The 18,686-nt window shown below is 32.9% G+C and overlaps 2 protein-coding genes across 4 annotated transcripts; both read left to right on the forward strand.

Annotated features, from left to right (window-relative positions):
- The first annotated feature begins 5,569 nt into the window (after nt 1–5,569).
- On the forward strand, nt 5,570–8,699 carry LOC18043251 (uroporphyrinogen decarboxylase). The gene is made up of 6 exons (XM_006435810.2): nt 5,570–5,791; nt 6,141–6,262; nt 6,751–6,861; nt 7,069–7,257; nt 7,843–7,968; nt 8,112–8,699. Exons 1-6 carry the CDS (start codon nt 5,695–5,697, stop codon nt 8,625–8,627), a joined length of 1,161 nt encoding a protein of 386 aa, XP_006435873.1. The 5' UTR covers nt 5,570–5,694; the 3' UTR covers nt 8,628–8,699.
- Nucleotides 8,700–11,024: 2,325 nt separating this feature from the next.
- On the forward strand, nt 11,025–13,729 carry LOC18043252 (CBL-interacting protein kinase 2). 3 transcript variants are annotated; one of them, XM_024185252.1, is made up of 2 exons: nt 11,025–11,158; nt 11,866–13,729. In XM_024185252.1, exon 2 carries the CDS (start codon nt 12,185–12,187, stop codon nt 13,535–13,537), a length of 1,353 nt encoding a protein of 450 aa, XP_024041020.1. In that variant the 5' UTR covers nt 11,025–11,158; nt 11,866–12,184; the 3' UTR covers nt 13,538–13,729. The 3 variants fall into 3 exon arrangements, with proteins under 3 accessions (XP_024041020.1, XP_006435875.1, XP_024041021.1); XM_006435812.2 differs by having other exon boundaries at nt 11,869–13,729; XM_024185253.1 differs by lacking the exon at nt 11,025–11,158 and adding an exon at nt 11,408–11,429 and having other exon boundaries at nt 11,869–13,729.
- The last annotated feature ends 4,957 nt before the right edge of the window (nt 13,730–18,686 follow it).

Consider the following 18,686-nt stretch of genomic DNA (forward strand, 5'->3'; position numbering starts at 1 on the left):
TTAATCCAAGGAAAGATTGTCTTTAAATCTAAGAAAAATAACTCAATTCCACATATATTAGGAAGTACCACATTAATGTATTTTCATACACTCGATACTACATACCTGACTAAAAACCAAAGAAAATGGTGTTCAAAGAAACGTTCAAAAGATGTCTAACACAATCAAATAGACAAGAAAATCAAATATTTTCATTCACCCACTCAGATGTTGCAGCTCTAGCTTTGAACATAATAAATCTCCTACCAATAATTGGACACTTGAGATGACCAATAATCATATTGGAAAAGAAAAGTTGTCATGAACCAGCATTTCTTGTAAGTGTTTTAACACGTATTTTATTCAACTAATATGTAAACATGCATTTTCAATAGGTTCTTGAGTTTGTAGGCAAAACGGAAGCAAGTTTGAATATATATCTCAAGTCATCATCTATTTTATAGATGGGTTATTAAATGGCTGCATGCCTTGAGCTATGGACAAAGTAAAACGTTGTTTATTAATATTCCATATCATTCCATCATTTCTTAATAAAACGTTGTATAATGAGTTGTGCAAAATTTGAAAAAAATGTAATTGACATATTGTATATTAAAACTTAAAATAACTTACATGTAGGATGTTTATAAGATTACTGATAGTCGTACAATTTTTATTTTAAAGTAAGAATTGTAGGACATAAAAACAAATTATAACCAAATCGTACAAAATACTTTAATAACATCGGTATTTCATATATAGTTTTTTAGATCATTGATGATCATTAAGATTTTACTCGAGAGTGAATGTTGTATGATGTGGCGTATGATGTTTTAGTACATAACCTATAAGTCGTATACAGATTCGCATGAAGAGAATTGTTGTCTTATTGGTACTTATTGCAATGCACGTGTGAACAGAATCAAACTGAAATATACATAGAGTATATAAAGTAAGGTCATTGAGATTGTAGACGAGAAATTTTTTTCATATAGCCACTTTCAAAAACTCATTATCACAACTAGCCATAGAATAAAGATTTTTCAATATTAATCACATACACTTGATCTAAACCAAATTACCCTTTCCCAAAGCTACTCTCTCATTTCACGTCAACAACTAAACACAAACCATTTCACCTCAACAACTAAACACAAACTACACAAAACTCCTCCCATTTCACTTCTCAAACTCCCTCCAACAACTAAACAAAAAACTACTCCCATTTTATATGCATCAAACAACAATTGTTACCTAACACTGAAGACAAAATCAATCAACAAAAAAAAACTGAAGAAAGAATTAAGAATAGTGTTTTAAAAATTTATATTGTAAGATTAAGTGAATTTTATATATTGGCTTTGTAAATATTTTTAGAAACAAGTATCTTTGTTAATTTTTATTACAATGTGCATAGATATTTGCTTGTGTGAATCCAAAAATTAGGAAAAATGTGGTAAATTTTGTGCTTCTATGATATTGTAAATGAAATCTAGATCCCGGGCAATAGCTAGCATTGCCAGAAATCTGAATAACCCCCCAAGGGCGATACAACCATCACCCGCACTTCTTACAGGCGAAGTGCGAGTAAAGGATGCCATTGTCCCACACTTACTCACAGGTGATGGCAGGCGATAGTCTCCATCAATCCGATGATGACATCTATCGTCCAAATGTGAGGCACCTTATGTAATTATATTTTTAATGTTAATTGTTTGTAGTTAATTATATTTTTAAAGAAATAAAATTGTTGTTTCAGCATTCTAATTATTTTTATCTTAATTTGCTTTAGGCTTAATGGAAGCAACAATTATGCTTAAAATGTGTTATGATAAACCATGGGAAACTTATGCTAATAGTCGTAAAGAATGCAAGAATGGAAACGTTAAAACATTTTTACTTTAAAATGATGCAACTTTTGAACAATTTATTGCTACGGTATATCTAGGCTAAAGTTAAGTTTAGACAAATATTCTTTAATAATGAAAACAGTTTGGGGTATAAATTGTCATATACAACCCATTGTTTATTTACCTATGGACATACTAAATGATGAAATAGTACATGTTATTATACGTATAAACTCTAATCCAATAAATTATGGTTAGACTCTTATTTTTGCAACTGTATTGCCTAAAGTTACAATCAAAGCTCCTTTGATGCTGTCAATCCAATCGTCAGCCTTTGAGTACACAATTGGCTATGAATCAACACCAAATTATGGTAATGACTACTTCCCCAATACTGAAGAACAAAGGCTTCCAATTATAGAAAGCTACTCTCCATTTCATGATTGTGATGACATAAATTACAATCGTGTATTAGATGATATATAAGTAATGCCTCAGCTTTGGGAAGATGATGATCTACATCAAAGTCAACCCACTACCTCTAGGTCACGTAGCAGACGTCAACCCCCAGTACTAACTGTCATTAACCAGCTACAATTAGAGGTTTCAGTTATGTCATCAAATTAGGTAGCTTCATATACATTTATAGTTGGAGGTTGTAATTCAAGTAATAATTAGACCATCATTTTGCATGTTTTATCTCATCAAATCTGGTCTTGACCTCTTCAAACATCTTTCGATCTTTAACCATTTCCATCTTGATTTTAGCAACATCAACCTCAAGCTTGTTCTATTTATAGATAACGTAATCATATCGATTCTTCGACCTTGAAGAAAAAGAAATTAACTCTAATGGAAAATTTCTCAATTATTTATGACTCTAGATTGAATGTAAAGTACTAAACAAATCTAACCTCGAGGATATCCAAGTCCTCTGGTTCGTAAAAACTTTTGGATGGGTCATGTAGCCTAAAGTCATTTACAGGTGATTGATGGTGGTCATCTGAAGGCAATGTAATGTGATTACCTTTTTCCTTTTCTAAAAATTACTTAAACTCAACAAAGTAATTTATAGTTTTCAGTTTAACAAAATACATTGCAAGTAGTCAATTTATATTGTAAAATCTTCTCGTCTCATACCCAAGTCGAAATCGTAGTGCAATATCTCTTTATAGATTGGTAATATGGTTCTTTGTTCTTTTTACCAGTCTTTTTCAAAACTGCTTCGACTTTATATGTGAGAGCAGCTGAAAAAATTAAGGTTGCATAATTATAGCCAATATACATGCTTTGTCTACACTTACAATAGGTGCTCTAAATTTTTCTAATAGTTTGAGACTGTCCATTTATGGATTCAAGGACGATTCACTTTTATTAGGGTGATATACTTTAATGTGATTCCTCTAATTGCTTAAAGAATATAGGCTTACATGAAAAAAAAACATAAAACACTATATTATATTTATGTATAAATACTTGTAATTATATTTTATGCACCTACACGCCATAACAAAAGCCATAGAAATTATAAGTCTCCTGGATGTGTTTCTTATTGGTATTTTTCTTAAATTTTTCAGTTTTCCCATTCAATGAAGTATTTATTCGATCAAAAACAATATTCCACAAATATATTCCCTAAGAAACATTGTTAAAATATTCCGAATCTGCGACGACATACAATATAAATTTATGAATTGACCTCCCATTGGGTCTCATACACAAAACTTTTTCTGCAAAGTAGAACAAGCTAATTCTCAATACTTCATTATCATTGATTTTAGTGAAATCAAAAGATTCAAACCTTGTACCTAAGTCTTAAACTAAAATTCATCATTGTCGTCAAAATAAACATCACGTACTCACCAACTACAGTCTATTTAAGTCCTATTGTAAGGCACCATTCTCAAATCGAGAAATGTAACAACTCATCACCAGTACGAAACCACATTTGATATTTGGCAACTTCTTGTACTACTTGTTTATGCAAGACAAACAAAAAAAAAAATCATTTGGGCCAGTGTGAGAAAATGGGCAAGTGATGGCAGCATCGCCCGCAACTTAGGCGGACGATGGTACCCATCTCCCGCACACCACCGACAACCAACATTAAAAAAAACAAAAATTTATGAATAAGTGTAAAATTCATATTAATAAGTACTTTTGCTTAAAGAGTGTACAACTAGAAATTACCTCAACAAATTTATTGAGATAATTGAAAAAAATTATTAGACATTATAACAAACACCTAATGTGTCATATTTTGCAAACATTAATCTTAAGAAACTTTTGAATTGTTCATGCCAATACATATCCTAATGTACTTTTCTATCAATAATAACCCACCAATCAATTAAAAATTATTGTGAATAATGTAAGAGGGTTGTACCTTTGAGTCAAAGTCAATCGTCACATTGTCAACAATGCATAACGTTTTGATGATGGAGGCTGTGATAATAAGGACTAAGATGGTGAGATTGTGATGATGGGGTTGTGTAAAGAAGTTTATGAGATGACGGATGATGATGGGCAATGATAGAATTTAGGTGATTTGGGCGATTTGGACAAGAGTTAGATTATTGGCACCCCTTCAAGATCCTATTAAAACCCCTACTTCAATTATACTTCAGTTATTATAAAAAATACTCTTTTTAAAAAAAAGAACCCCTCTTTGCACTTAAAAATCTTTCAATTTACAATCATTTTCTCCCACTTAAAATTCAATGGTTTCCCTCAAAAGAAAATTAGCCCAAGCCTAAGTATAGATGCTGCCGTAAATGGAACAGAAGGTTTAATGGAAATTGGAGTTGTAGTCACTGATCAAGGAGAGTTTAAATTTATGGCGGCATTAGTTTACAGGAAATTTTGTACTAGTAATGTGGAATTTGTAGAATTAAAATCGATTTTAGAAAGAGTCAAAGAGGGTAAAGATGTTGGATTGTAGATGAGTTTAACAACTTCAACTGAAAAAAAAAAAAAAGAAGTTATTATTAAGCATATGCCTAGAGTACTCAGCCAAGCTTGTAATTTCCCTTCTTGAATGCCTGGACTAGCTAAAAGAAGCTTCTGCAGATATGCTTAATATGTCGTAGCTTCCTTGCTTTGTTTAATATAAAATACTCCTTTTACCTTTTTTTTAATAATCTCTTTTATTCCAAAAAAAAAAAAAATCTGTAGTTTTGATATCTCTAATCTTCTCAAACTTTCTCTCTCTACAAACAAAAAAAAAACTTTAGCATCCCAAAAATTAAAAATAATTCATATATATATATATAAAGGGATTGTTGTTTTAAGATTGTGCAAACCAATTGTAGAGGTGAGACTAAGAAGAGAAAAAGGGGAGAGAGAAAAATATAAATAGTTAATTCTTTTTATATTTATTCTTAAATGTAATTACAATATAATAGGTATTTTATAAGATCAATTAAAGTGTGCCAATAGTCAAACTCTTCGGACAATAATCTTATGTTAATGGTAATTAATTTTTAACAAGCGTGCGAAGTTACTATTTTAAGAAATTTTATTTTTTGGCTTTTGATAATGAGTTTTTGAAAATTGCTATTTGGAAAATTTCCGGATTGTAAAACCCAAGTATCGAAGTTCTACTAATATTAACGAGTCATCAAATATTAGATGTTGATGTAAATTGTCCATATAAAATTTGATCAAAGTATTACTGCATTTCGCAAAGTCAAAAAGTCAAAACGATGCTGACATGTGCAAAACGACAGAGCCAGCACAAAATCAAGATTACATTTTTCCTTATCTATCTGATCTTCTTCCAGGAGGAACAGTGACATTGTTCGTAAAAATAATGAGCGAATAAGTAAGAAGAAAGTTTCTAAGATCGAATCAAAGGCCCAACACAATGTCCTGCTCTTCAATTTCGGCTATTTCAAATTTTCCACTGTATTCCTCTTCTCACTCCAATTCAAACTCCCGATATGTCCGCTGCGCCGTCGGAGGTAATTGTTTTTCCCTTCTTTCAATCTACAATATTTTTATTTATTTATAAGTTATCTGTCTGGTTGCCGAGAAAACGCGGGAAACTTAGTGGGAAGTTTGAGTTTGTAAAATTTGGGAAATGGGTTGTTTTTGTTTAGCTTAATTGAATTGGTCTGAACCAAAAGTTTGAATTTTCCTGATTTTTCTATCGGTGGAAAATGAAATCGTTGGAAGTGAACGATACGGAAAATCTTTGTCATTGATAAATGTGAATCTCATTGTGGGATTATGTTTTTGAATTGGGCTTGTGTTTCTTAGTGTAGATTAATTATGTTTTTAAACTTGTAATGACTGAAATTAGCGACCCAGGGACTGTAGCGGAACCGAAAAATGTTTCTGTTGCCGAACCCATGTTGCTGAAAGCTGTTCGAGGAGAAGATGTTGAAAGACCTCCAGTTTGGCTTATGAGGCAAGCAGGGAGGTACATGAAGGCAGGTTTATACTTTGAATTCTTGGAATCCGCCAATTTGTTGTAACAGAATTTTTACCCTTGAACTTCCAGGTTCTTGTTGAGTGTTTTCTCAACCCTGCTTTGAAACTTACGTTTATTGGCTTTTTCTTTTTTCCTCTCGATTTTAACATTTAGTAAAGTAATCTAAAAAGGCATTCCCTCTGTTGCTGGATGAGTATGGTATCCCTGTGTGGAAGTGGAACTAGGAGAATAGAAATTTTGGCTCTTTCTTTCATATTAGGTGCTCTGTGATCCTTGTTGGTTGAAATCAGATATTTGCAATTGCTGTTGTATCTACTTTTATATCCTAAATGTCTCAGTTTTATTGTTTTGTTTCCTCGATCAGCTTTATGTCTGCTTCGATTTTTAACATGCTATTTCTTTTTTTTTCTGAATTTGTACTCCATGCGACGTGGATCTCATGTATTTTGTATTTTCTTTCTTTCTCCTTTTCCTTCTTTATGACAGAGTTATCAAATCATCTGCGAGAAGTATCCTTCATTTCGTGAAAGATCAGAAAATGTTGATCTTGTTGTGGAAATTTCTCTTCAGCCGTGGCATGTTTTTAAGCCAGATGGTGTATGTGGATTCTCTACCACTTGTATAACTTGTTGTCTGTGTCATTTCAGATTTTGAAATATTACCTATTGAAGCACTACTCTTTGCACAGTTTGGTACTGCCAAAAATTTAACCTGTTATCTCTTCTGACATCTTTTCCTATTAATTGTAAACTTGGATTGCCTATTATCCCTTCTTGAATCATTTCCTATTAATTGTTTTGACAGGTCATTTTATTCTCAGACATTTTAACTCCTCTTTCTGGGATGAATATACCTTTTGACATTATCAAGGGTAAGGGTCCTGTCATATTTGATCCTATAAACACAGATGCAGAAGTTGACCAAGTGAGAGAATTTGATCCTGAGGAGTCAGTTCCATATGTTGGGAAAGCATTGACAATCTTGCGAGAAGAGGTCTGACTGTCTAAATGTCCTTTGAGTTTTTGGTCTAAATGTCTTTGCATGTTCACTTCATCAATATTTATTTTTGTGCATTAGCTTGTGCTCATTTTGGTCAATTCTTTCTTTATGACCATAGCCTTTAAGCTTTTGTCATACATGAGAAGTTAAGGTATTGCTTATCTTCAATGATCTTTAGTTTTAACTGCTAGTGCCATAGCAGTAAGCAGATGCAAAGTGTCAGCTAGAAGGTTTAGTTTTTCCATTTGTTTTGGTTAACAGTCTTTTCATTTGTTTAGTTAACATGTTGTTTCTCCAAAGTTCACTTTGGTCTCAATTTAGTTTTTTCCATCAGTAATAATTGACAGTGTTTGCGAACATGGCAGTACTAGTCACTTTCATATATCTTAAGTTTCTACTGACATGGTGATTTCTGCTGGCGTGGCATTATCACATCTCCGATAAACATAGATGCTATGCAAGTAAATTTGTCCGCATCCGCATTTTTTTTTTGTTTTTCCTATGGAAGGAAAATGTCTTAATGCTAAATTTATCCAATTTTAAGCTTTGATGAAGTAACTGGTTCATTTTGTTTGTCAGGTAAACAATGAAGCAGCAGTTCTGGGTTTTGTTGGGGCTCCTTTCACCCTGGCGTCATATGTGGTTGAGGGTGGTTCATCGAAGCACTTCAGCAAAATAAAGCGACTAGCTTTCTCTCAACCCAAGGTGATTTCTTCACTCTCTTATTTACTTGGAACTTAACAAGATACAGTGCAATAGCATGTTAGTTCTGGTACAGTACATTCACTTACTGATGTTTCAGACCTTGCAGTAAAATCAGAATTTCCCGTAACCTTTTTCCTCTGCAGGTCCTCCATGCATTGCTTCGGAAATTTACAACCTCTATGGCAAAGTATGTACAATACCAAGCTGACAATGGAGCTCAAGCAGTTCAAATCTTCGATTCATGGGCCACGGAGCTCAGTCCTGTTGATTTTGAAGAGTTTAGTCTGCCTTACTTGAAGCAAATTGTAGACACTGTGAAACAAACACATCCTGATCTCTCATTAATCCTTTATGCCAGTGGATCTGGTGGCTTGCTTGAGAGGCTAGCTTTGACAGGTGTGGATGTTGTTAGCTTGGACTGGACAGTTGACATGGCTGAAGGTAGACGGCGACTTGGGCCCGACGTTGCAGTTCAAGGAAATGTCGATCCTGGTGCCCTTTTCGGTTCCAAGGACTTCATCACCAACCGGATAAATGATACCGTGAGGAAAGCAGGTAGATGGAAACATATTTTAAATCTTGGTCACGGCATTAAAGTAGGTACACCTGAGGAAAATGTTGCTCATTTCTTCGAAGTTGCTAAAGCAATTAGATACTAGAAACATCTGTCAAGTTAATTGTATTTCTACTTATTGAGTTTTTCTAATGTATCGCTGCCCTTGATTCTTTAACTTGATTGCATCGTATCTCTTTCCATTCTTTTTAAAACAAAACCAAAACTAGTAGCAGCAGCATTATATTTATGAAGTATAATGAAAATTTTGTTTCATATAGTGGAGATGATGTGCATACAGAATGAAGTTAATAATATCATATTGCTCGTGAAGAAAATGTACGTCTGTGCCCTAATTGCTTTCCAGTTGTGCGATATTATGTTTCAGCAAATTCGTACATGATTGCCATTGATGTTAGCAATACTTATATTTTACTCATCCATGCATAACATAGGGACGTGTAGTTATGTGCTCCACATTATCTTACGGTTCAACAATCTTGCACCAACATTGATGATATATTGATGACCTTGAGCTCATCTATCCATCACATACAAATAATACAATGATAGTTTTGATGAATGAATACGTAATATGTCATTCATGGTAATAATAGTTGAATCACTAGAGTAATCATAACATATATGCGACAACCTGAATGAATATCGAAATGGGTGGGACTACTTGCACTCTAAAGAAATATTTTGAATATTCTTACTCATAACACTCAGTTGCTAAATTTCTTTTTTTTAAAAAAAAAAAAAAAGTTTTGCTCAATAAATTCATGAAAAATGCCAAAACAACTGTCAATTTGTTCATCACTCCAAATTAGAAAATTAAATTCCATACCAAGAATTTATTCATTAGTGCTCTTCCTCGTAACTCTTACACAATGGCATTGACCTCCGTTTAGTTGCTCCAAATGAATGGACGATGATAAGGGTGTAAAATAACACAAATGCTTAATAGTAAGATGTTTGAACCTACAAAAATGAAATACAAACTTGGGATAAATTGGAACCTTGAGATATCACAAGTATGATTTTTTATGGTGGTAGAATTGGGAGTAAAAGTTGATTCAAACATATTATTTGATCACAAAATTATTAAATTCGGTAGTTTCAGGAATATCATCAGCTAGGAAGCCTATGTGTAAAGATGGCTAATATGGATGTATCGAAACCAAACTTTTCATTCCAAATTTTATTTAAGTGGCATGATACTTTGAAATTGATTGCAATGTGGACTTCAAGAAGCATATCAAAGAAATTAGAAAAATAAAAATTAGGGCTTGTAATGAAAGGGTCCGGAGTAATGTATTTTATTTAATCAAACAACATCATCAAAAATTAAACTATGGGTATTTTTATAATATAAAATTAAAAAAAAAAGGAATATTCAAAGTGATTTTTAGAGTGTAAATAGCCACACCCTATCCGAATATGTATGGATGAACATTTTATCATGAAATTCGTGCTTTATTTAATTGGGTTCAATTATGGTACTTATTTGTGTTATAAGCACCATCAGATGATTAGAAAGTCAACAAAAAATTAATAAAATCATAGCAATGTCGAGATTGTGGGTTGTGGTACTTATGAAATACTATAATCACAACTTATTTAACATATGTGACACTCAACATCAGCCAATCTTGTGTTAAGACTTCTCCTTCTTCTCCCAATTATATAATAATTAGTTATTTAATTGATGGAAATATATTTTTCTCCCACTAGTTTGTGGGTAGAGTAAATATATCTTCTAAATTACGAAAGATGTTAGGTAAAATTTTAGATTGTGCTTTAATAGAATTAACCTAAATGAGTTCCACTAAAATTCTGATAGTAAATATATTAGGTAAAATTGTAATATATTAAAAAATACTGTTAAGTTAGAGAAAATTAAAAGGAGAGAAAATCACAAAAATCATAGTGTAGTCCCCGTTGCAAAATCCATCATTTTCTGGTTGTGCCTTATTTTTGTTTCCAACGAACAAGTCCTCAACTTGACCGTCACTAACCATTGGATGAAAAGGACAAATTTTGCCCATAAAATACCAAATCAGTTTCGACTGTGGATCGAATTATTGTTTAATTTTTTAACGAATCTCAGCTTTAAAATAGAGGTTTGAACATTTAAAAAAAAAATTAACCAATCATAATCACAATATATATATATATATATATATATATATATATATATATAAACAATAAATATTATGGTTTTATTTAGCAAAGGGAACGCACCAAGAAATTGTTGTGATTTAGAACAGCAAACTGAACCTACTACATGCTGCGGGATGTAGGCTCACAAACGAATATTCAATATTTTATTACATCACCGAACAACACAACAAGAACCCTATTCGAAAATGACCAAAATACCCCTGCTCAATTCGGCCCAACAAATGACACGTCAGAAAAATTCCATTGACCCAAGCTGATTGCAGAGAGAAACCTCGAAAATAAAAAGCTGACAGAACAGGTTCTATTAATAGGCAAAAGTGTTCATGTCTTAACAAACTCTCGCTCTATCTCCATTGTTTCTACTTTTGTCTCCTTTTTAGCTCTGCCTTAAAAGCCGCTCTGTCGCTTTCCTCTCTTAATTCTCTCTCATTTCCTGCCTTCTCTTGTGAGGTAACTTTTCTCTCCTTTTCTCTTTTTTCTTTTTAAATAAAATTTTAAATTTTCTATATTTCTCAAAATTTGATCTTGTTGGTTCTGATATTTTTACGTACGAATTTATGCATGCATTGATTTATCATATTCTCGATGTGGATTCAATGGTTTGGTTACGTTTTAATCTGTTGAAAGTTGCCATGTTTGAGTTTTGGTTGAATTTGTTGATTCAATGCGTCTTGTTCAATATCAAAATTTCGTTTCTGGGTTTTTGTTATTGATTCACCAGGTGAATGTCAATATCTGATTAATGCGGATTAGAAGCAAATTAGTTATACAGTTATGAAACAAGTTTTAGGAAACTGGATGTCTTAATTATGTCACTGGTTTGTTTGTGTCAATATCATTGTTCTAGTGTCCTAGAAATTTTTAAGATTTAATCTTTCTCTGAATCTCTTTTAGATTAATTATGTGGATCGGTATTTGTTATTTAGCCTTGCATCCATACTGGCAGAAGCAAATTGGTATGTTTATTTGGGTAAAAATGCAGCACATTGCTGCTTGCCAGTGCACAAATTTGGATCTGGGCATTCAGTGAATATTGATTACAATAGTTTATTTAAGCATGAAAATCTTTAAGATTCCGTTAAGATATTGCTGGTGCTTCAGTATTCATTGGCTGATATTGTCCCTTTCTTGCTTGGTTCCTCGTCATTTTCATATAGCAGTGAAGGCAAACCACCAGGGAATGCAGAAAGATGTGCTTGGATGCCAACCAATTCTTCCCAGAGGGCTCTGAGGTGCTATGTTTTGGGCCATCCCTACTGCTTTTTGATGGCGCTATATGCTCAACGCAGAGAACATATGAGCTCCGGGACTATATGTACAATAAAAACTCCAAAAGAAATCCGGTTGTGCTGAAGCACAACCTTTCTGAGGACGGTTGAGTTCTAAGTCCTCAGATTCCTGCACATTGTACTATAGTGGATATCATTTACGCAGGAGAGAAATAACTAATATAGTATATTAGGACTCAAGTTAAACATGGAGACTAAGGGGAAGGTGTTGATGCAAAAGTATGAGTTAGGGAGATTGTTAGGCCAAGGAAACTTTGCTAAGGTTTATTATGCCAGGCATCTCGGCACCGGCCAAAGTGTGGCCATTAAGGCAATTGACAAGGACAAGATTCTGAAAGTAGGATTGGTTGATCAGACTAAGCGGGAAATATCTGTTATGAGACTGATTCAACATCCAAACGTCATGCAGATTTACGAGGTCATGGCCAGCAAAACGAAGATTTACTTTGTCATGGAATATGCAAAAGGTGGTGAGCTCTTCAAAAAGGTATCAAAGGGAAAGCTTAAGGAAGATACGGCAAGGAAGTATTTTCAACAATTGATCAGTGCTATCGATTTTTGCCACAGCAGAGGTGTATACCACCGTGATTTGAAGCCAGAAAACTTATTATTGGATGAAAATGGAATGCTAAAGGTTACAGATTTTGGGTTGAGTGCTCTAGCCAAATGTAAGCATCAAGATGGATTACTTCACACAACTTGTGGAACCCCTGCTTATGTAGCTCCTGAAGTCATTTCCAGACGAGGCTATGATGGGGACAAAGCTGATATCTGGTCTTGTGGCGTGATCTTATATGTCTTATTAGCTGGTTATCTCCCATTCCATGACTCAAATCTAATGGCCATGTACAGGAAAATAGCTAAGGCTGACTATAAGTTTCCTACTTGGTTTTCAGCTGATGTGCGCAAGTTGCTGTCAAGAATCCTCGACCCTAACCCAAGTACTAGGATTTCCATTGCAAAAATAATGGAAAATCCTTGGTTTAGAAAAGGATTGAACTCAAAATCTGCTAAAAGCAAAACAGCAATTAAGGAATCGTCTCTTGTGGATGTTGATGCAGCTTTTGGTCCAATTGAAAACAGTGCTTCTACCGAAGCACCAAGACCAATGACCAAACCTGATAATTTGAATGCCTTTCATATCATATCTCTTTCAAGTGGGTTTGATTTATCTGGTTTCTTTGTTGAGCATGACCAGAAGGAAGAAGTAAAATTTACATCCAAGTACTCTGCTTCGGTAATAATATCTAAGCTAGAGGACATTGCTAGGCATCTCAAGATGAAATTAACAAAGAAGGATGGAGGATTGTTGAAATTCGAGAAATCAGATAAAGGTAGACTGGGTACATTCTCCATTGATGTCCAATTATTCGAATTCAATCCATCTATCCATTTGGTAGAGTTGACGAAATCTTCTGGTGACAATTTGGAATATCAAAAGATGTTGAAACAAGAAATAAGACCTGCTCTCAAGGACATTGTTTGGGCTTGGCAAGGTGATCAGCACCAGGTACAACTGCAGCAAGTGCATTCCATATAATTGTATTCACTTTGTAAGTTTTCATTTTTCTATTTGTTCTAGTACCTTAATTTTTATTTTTGAAACAATTGTAGTTGGATATTTGTTGGTTTCTTTGGGTACGTGCTCAAAGGCTACAACTTCCACTGCAAACAGTTGAATGTGTGGCATATTGTTAATTTTTAACAAATCTTATTTACCTTTTTACTTCATAACTAGCATGCTTGGTATCCTACTTTGCTAGAGTGAGTAGCAATATTAATATTTAGTATACTGGAAGTGGGATAAGTAGAAACGTGCTGCTGTCAATTTTCTCCTAGATTACTTCAGTTGGAGTATCTAACCAGCACAAAATTTTCAATGGGAAGAATTTGAAAAGATTGGAAATGCTGTATGAATGCTACAGACAAAATAAATTCAAGGTCAGAGATTAGTTGGTTATGGTTGTACCCATCTATAATAGACTCCTGGCAAGTTAAAATGGCATGTCCCATATATTTAGTAGGTGGGTTATGTTTTGAAAAGCAAAGTCTTGAAAATATGCACTCTTACGTTTGCTGCTTTTTTATTCAAATATGAGGAGGATTTAGCTAGAAGTGGACTGTTAATGAACCTTTTTATTCAAATATGAGGAGGATTTGGCTAGAAGTGGACTGTTAATGAATAATTTCGTGTTTTAGATCTGGGATCAGTTTATTGGAGTTGTTGAAATTTTGTGCCAGTACCCAACAATAAACTATATGAACCAGAATCACTTTATTCATTTTATGCATGCTCAGGACAAGATCTGCAGGCCTTTGAGAATACTTGTAGCTTACTGGCTGTTTTACATACATTTATAGGAGACACAATTTCAACAAGGCCCATAGTCAGAACTTAACAAAGTAATGTGATACTAGAGTCATGAAATAAATATGCATGAAGTTATCAGGATCCGTTGAATGTGTCTGAGCCTATCCCAAAATCGGTATCAGCTCTCAGGGCCTCGATGGATACTTGTCTTCTGCATTTATATATGCGAGTGTCGTGTATGATGTGAATTCTAATCTGTTAACGTCGGTTTCAGCTCTTGATGTGAGCCTTGAGATTACTTGAAAACCCTTCTAAATAACACTGACCAAAGACTGATTGTACGTGATTTAAAATCAATACTGGCTCCATATTTCTTATCAAATAGCTGGCATGGCATCCAATGAGAGTATATTGATTAATTCACCTACATGAATGACATTACACATGTCAAAGCGCAGGGGAACACATTGTGAAGCAAGTCTTTGTTTTAAGACCATTCTCTTGTCATATCTGAAAGCAGCAGTTGCGTGTGGTTTCTTTGTGAAAAGGTGCAAGACCATTAATGGGGGTGGATTAGATGATCTTAGCAGTATCTCTATTTGGATTTCTTTCATTTTCAGTCTCATTATTCTATCATCTTGATTGTTTGTCGCTGTTATTAGTATTATTTGCAGAGTATGATTCGACTGGGGATCAATTTTTTGGTTGAAACGTTGCAAGCAATGATGAGCCCACATGTCGAAATAATGTTAAAATAATAATTGGTGAGTTTTTGTAGCATCGGATGTAATTAATGTATGTTGTACAGCTGCGTCATCCATTATTGATACCAACTTTTTCGTTATATTCACAACTGGATTATGTATTACCGTGAGATGTTTTATACAATATTTGACAGTGCAACGACAAAGTTGTAAATAATATCCAAATAAAATATGAATCAGCATAATTTTTTTTTTTTAAAAAAGATCTAATCCTGGATGGCCTCCAACCCAGAAGTGGTTCCACTTGGTAAAGCATCATTCATTGTCATGGAAGGCACTCTCTAACTCTTTATTTGATTTTTTTTTTTAACTCTTAAGTTTTAAAATGATAGAATTGACATGCCCTATTCTCATAGTCAGAAAATAATAATTATGCTAAAGGTATCTCATCAATCATCATTCTTTAAGTTTCATTTCTGAAACTCATATACCACTCTTATTTCTTACACTTTCTGCAACAATACATGCTCAAAATTAATAAGCTACCATGAAAGTTGGCCACCTGGCTTAGAGCAAACTGCACCCTCCCTGTGGGACATTGCCTCTATTTAGGGCCTTTTTTTCCCCCCTGAGAGTACCAATGAGTTTCCATTCTATTGCTATAATATCCATTTGCTGCCTTTACAGCAATACAGATTCCTACATTGTCAGGAATCATGCTGGTTGTTCATAATTTATGTGGGAATCTTTCACTAACTCCAATATTTTCATTAGTAAATCTTGAAGATTCGTACACCTTACAACGGTTGTATTATATAATTAATTATGCATGAGTCAAGATTGTAAGTTGCAATATCTGAATTCTTAACTTATAATTTACTTCATATTTAATCATTGATAAGCACTTGAATTTGGTTTTTCATTTTTTGTATAAAAAACAACATTTGAAGATGGCTTTAGAACGGAAAAGGAGGACTAGAAAGAGAGGTAAAATTCACATGATACCTGTCAAGCTATAAAGAAAAGTGGTAAAATTCACAAGAAATGCACACGAAAAAAAGAAGAAAAAAAGAAAAGAAAGAAAAACAAGATAAGGTTGGAAATTGGAATTGGATCTTTTGATGCCCTAATGCTGAAACCAAACAAATGAGAAAATAAGAGACAGATAGAAGCAACTTGTACTTTTCACCACAAATCATCTTCCACTAATGAAAGGGAATTTTGCTTTCTTTCCTAACACATACTGCACAGAAACAAAAGAAAAAAAAAAAATTCCCTTCATTGCTTCATGTCCATTCGAAATTCTACAAGATGAGAATGTGGACCCAAAATTTCACAATTAAAAAATAATTTAATGTAAATGTGTCATCATTTGAACTGCATTTGCTTTATCTTTTTGTCTAAAGTTAGTCAGGATTCAGTGAGACCCTTATGATTAAGGAATAAGAATTTGTTTTAAGAATCGAATCCAAATATTGCCCACTTAATAATAATGCTTATGAGGGGGAAAAACAAAAGTCGATGAAAGCAAATCAAATTGATAATGTGTTTAAGGAATTTTATCATCAAATTTAAAGCTAACGATGCAAGTGTCATTAAATGATATGATTGAGCAAATGGCCAAATGCCCATCAATAACAAAATTGACCGAATTGAAACTTTTAATAAATTGATACCATTATACATGCTCTGCTGCAAATTCTATCGATATAAATTTTATGTGTCATGTCATATTTGGCATTATATTACAACTTGAGAATTTGCACTTAGGTCTAATAATGGGTTGTGTTTGAATGGTCTCGTATTTTGTTTTTATCGTATCATGTTAAATTGTACATATCACTCTATTAACTTGTTTGGTTCAAAAAATACAAGCTCAAACCGACCCATTTAACCTGCTCTTTTTGATAGATTTAAAATAGTTATTGAAAATAATTGTTATGTATTTTTAGCTTAAAACACATAACAATTTACAAAATATGCTTTCTGAAAATATAAGATCAAATGAAAAAATTCTCAATATTCTTCGTGTTTAACATGATATAATAATATAGCCCATAAATAATGAATAATTTCAATATAAACACCAATATCAGTGATTAAAATTTTAATTAAGAAATAAAAAATATCATAGAAAGAAATTTGTATTACTAGCAAATATCGTACAATGAGTAAATGACAACTCCAAATTTTACCATAAGTATTTAGTGATTTTAAGGTTCATGATAACTTCAAAATATTATTTGATTTAAAATTCAAATTATTTTTTTGCATAAAATATTAAAAAAATCAATTTACATAATTTAAGTTATTAAAATTATTAAACTATTAATATTAAGCGTTAATGAATAGAGTGAAATGGGTTTTTGATGCTTCAACCCAAATCCAACTTTTTTATCAAATGAGTTTTCATTAACGATCAAACAATTATTTTTGTCATATGAATTCGTATCATATTAGTAAATCATCTGAAATTTTTACCAAGTTTATTTATACCTAGCGAAGCATGCTCCTAGTAATTTGAAAAAAAAGGCTCCTCTCATACAAAAATGGGACATTCAAACTCATTCCTTTAATTTGGGTTGGCCGGTGTAACATGTTTTAAAATACAAGATTTTTAAAATGAATTTATAATTACGCACCAATTAACTTGTTCCGTTATTGTTATACAAAAATGTTGACTGAATGTGAATACTTAGACGCACCGTTCCAAAAAAAAAATGATGAATGAATGTGAATACTTAGAAGTTGTTAGCCGACCATTGCAATTAAAAATTACTAAAACCACTACTTTATAACCAAATCCCGTGGATTTATTACTTCGTGCCTGTCTTAATCACTCAAAGCAAAATTTGAAAATTATGCACCCTCATAAAATCTCACAAATGTCGTTCAATATTACTATAATTTTTCATTTGAAAAGATGATAGTGGCTTATGGTTAGTGCTAACCTGCCAAATCACGTTCGGTATTTTCTTGCCTAGCCGGAACAAAATAAAATTATGTTCTTTACTTTGCTTAGTGGACTCTCTTTTCTGGCCGGGTATTCACTATTCAGGCCATGAGATTTCAGTGAGTGGCTAGATTTGCTTTCATTTAAAAGAAAAACAACGTTCATTCAAATTAAATAAGGTTCAGAAAGATAGCTACTACTCAATGAAAACATAGCAGCAGCAATGTCACTTCGCCATGTCCATCCTGTCTATAGAAGTAGATGAAGCATTCAATATTAAAAGTAGTACAATGTCTGCCCAGTGATAAAATAGCCACCCCAATAACGTCGCTGGATCACTAAATGATATGGCAAGCAATTACATATATACATAATTGATGTAATTTCTTAATATTTTGTGAATAGTTCTGAAGTTCTAGATTAACCAAATAATGTCTAATTATATATATATATATATATCTAATTACAAATATTAGTGTAATGATCTGCTGTTATAGTTGTTGTAAATATCTATTTAATACAATAACCTGATACTCAATCAATTAAAAAAAAAAAAAAGATTAACCAAATAATGTCATGCGACAATGATGTATTACTTGGAAGGTAGAATAAAAAGAGTAGCATCACTCCCGGTATCATTATTTCAAAGTTGATTTTTTCCCCTCTTTTTGACTTCTCAGAGATAATAAAGAGGAAAGAAATTGATGTCACCGTTGTCTCA

This window comes from Citrus clementina, unplaced genomic scaffold (assembly GCF_000493195.1).
Source record: "Citrus clementina cultivar Clemenules unplaced genomic scaffold, Citrus_clementina_v1.0 scaffold_4, whole genome shotgun sequence".
NCBI classification, from domain to species: domain Eukaryota; kingdom Viridiplantae; phylum Streptophyta; class Magnoliopsida; order Sapindales; family Rutaceae; genus Citrus; species Citrus x clementina.

What these genes read in the sequence shown, in the direction of transcription:
- LOC18043251 (XM_006435810.2), top strand. Translation starts at nt 5,695, where the DNA reads ATGTCCTGCTCTTCAATTTCGGCTATTTCAAATTTTCCACTGTATTCC. An exon ending in TGTCCGCTGCGCCGTCGGAG is followed by an intron (nt 5,792 to 6,140) that starts GTAATTGTTTTT and finishes TTAGCGACCCAG; the next exon opens with GGACTGTAGCGGAACCGAAA. An exon ending in AAGCAGGGAGGTACATGAAG is followed by an intron (nt 6,263 to 6,750) that starts GCAGGTTTATAC and finishes TCTTTATGACAG; the next exon opens with AGTTATCAAATCATCTGCGA.
- LOC18043252 (XM_024185252.1), top strand. Translation starts at nt 12,185, where the DNA reads ATGGAGACTAAGGGGAAGGTGTTGATGCAAAAGTATGAGTTAGGGAGA.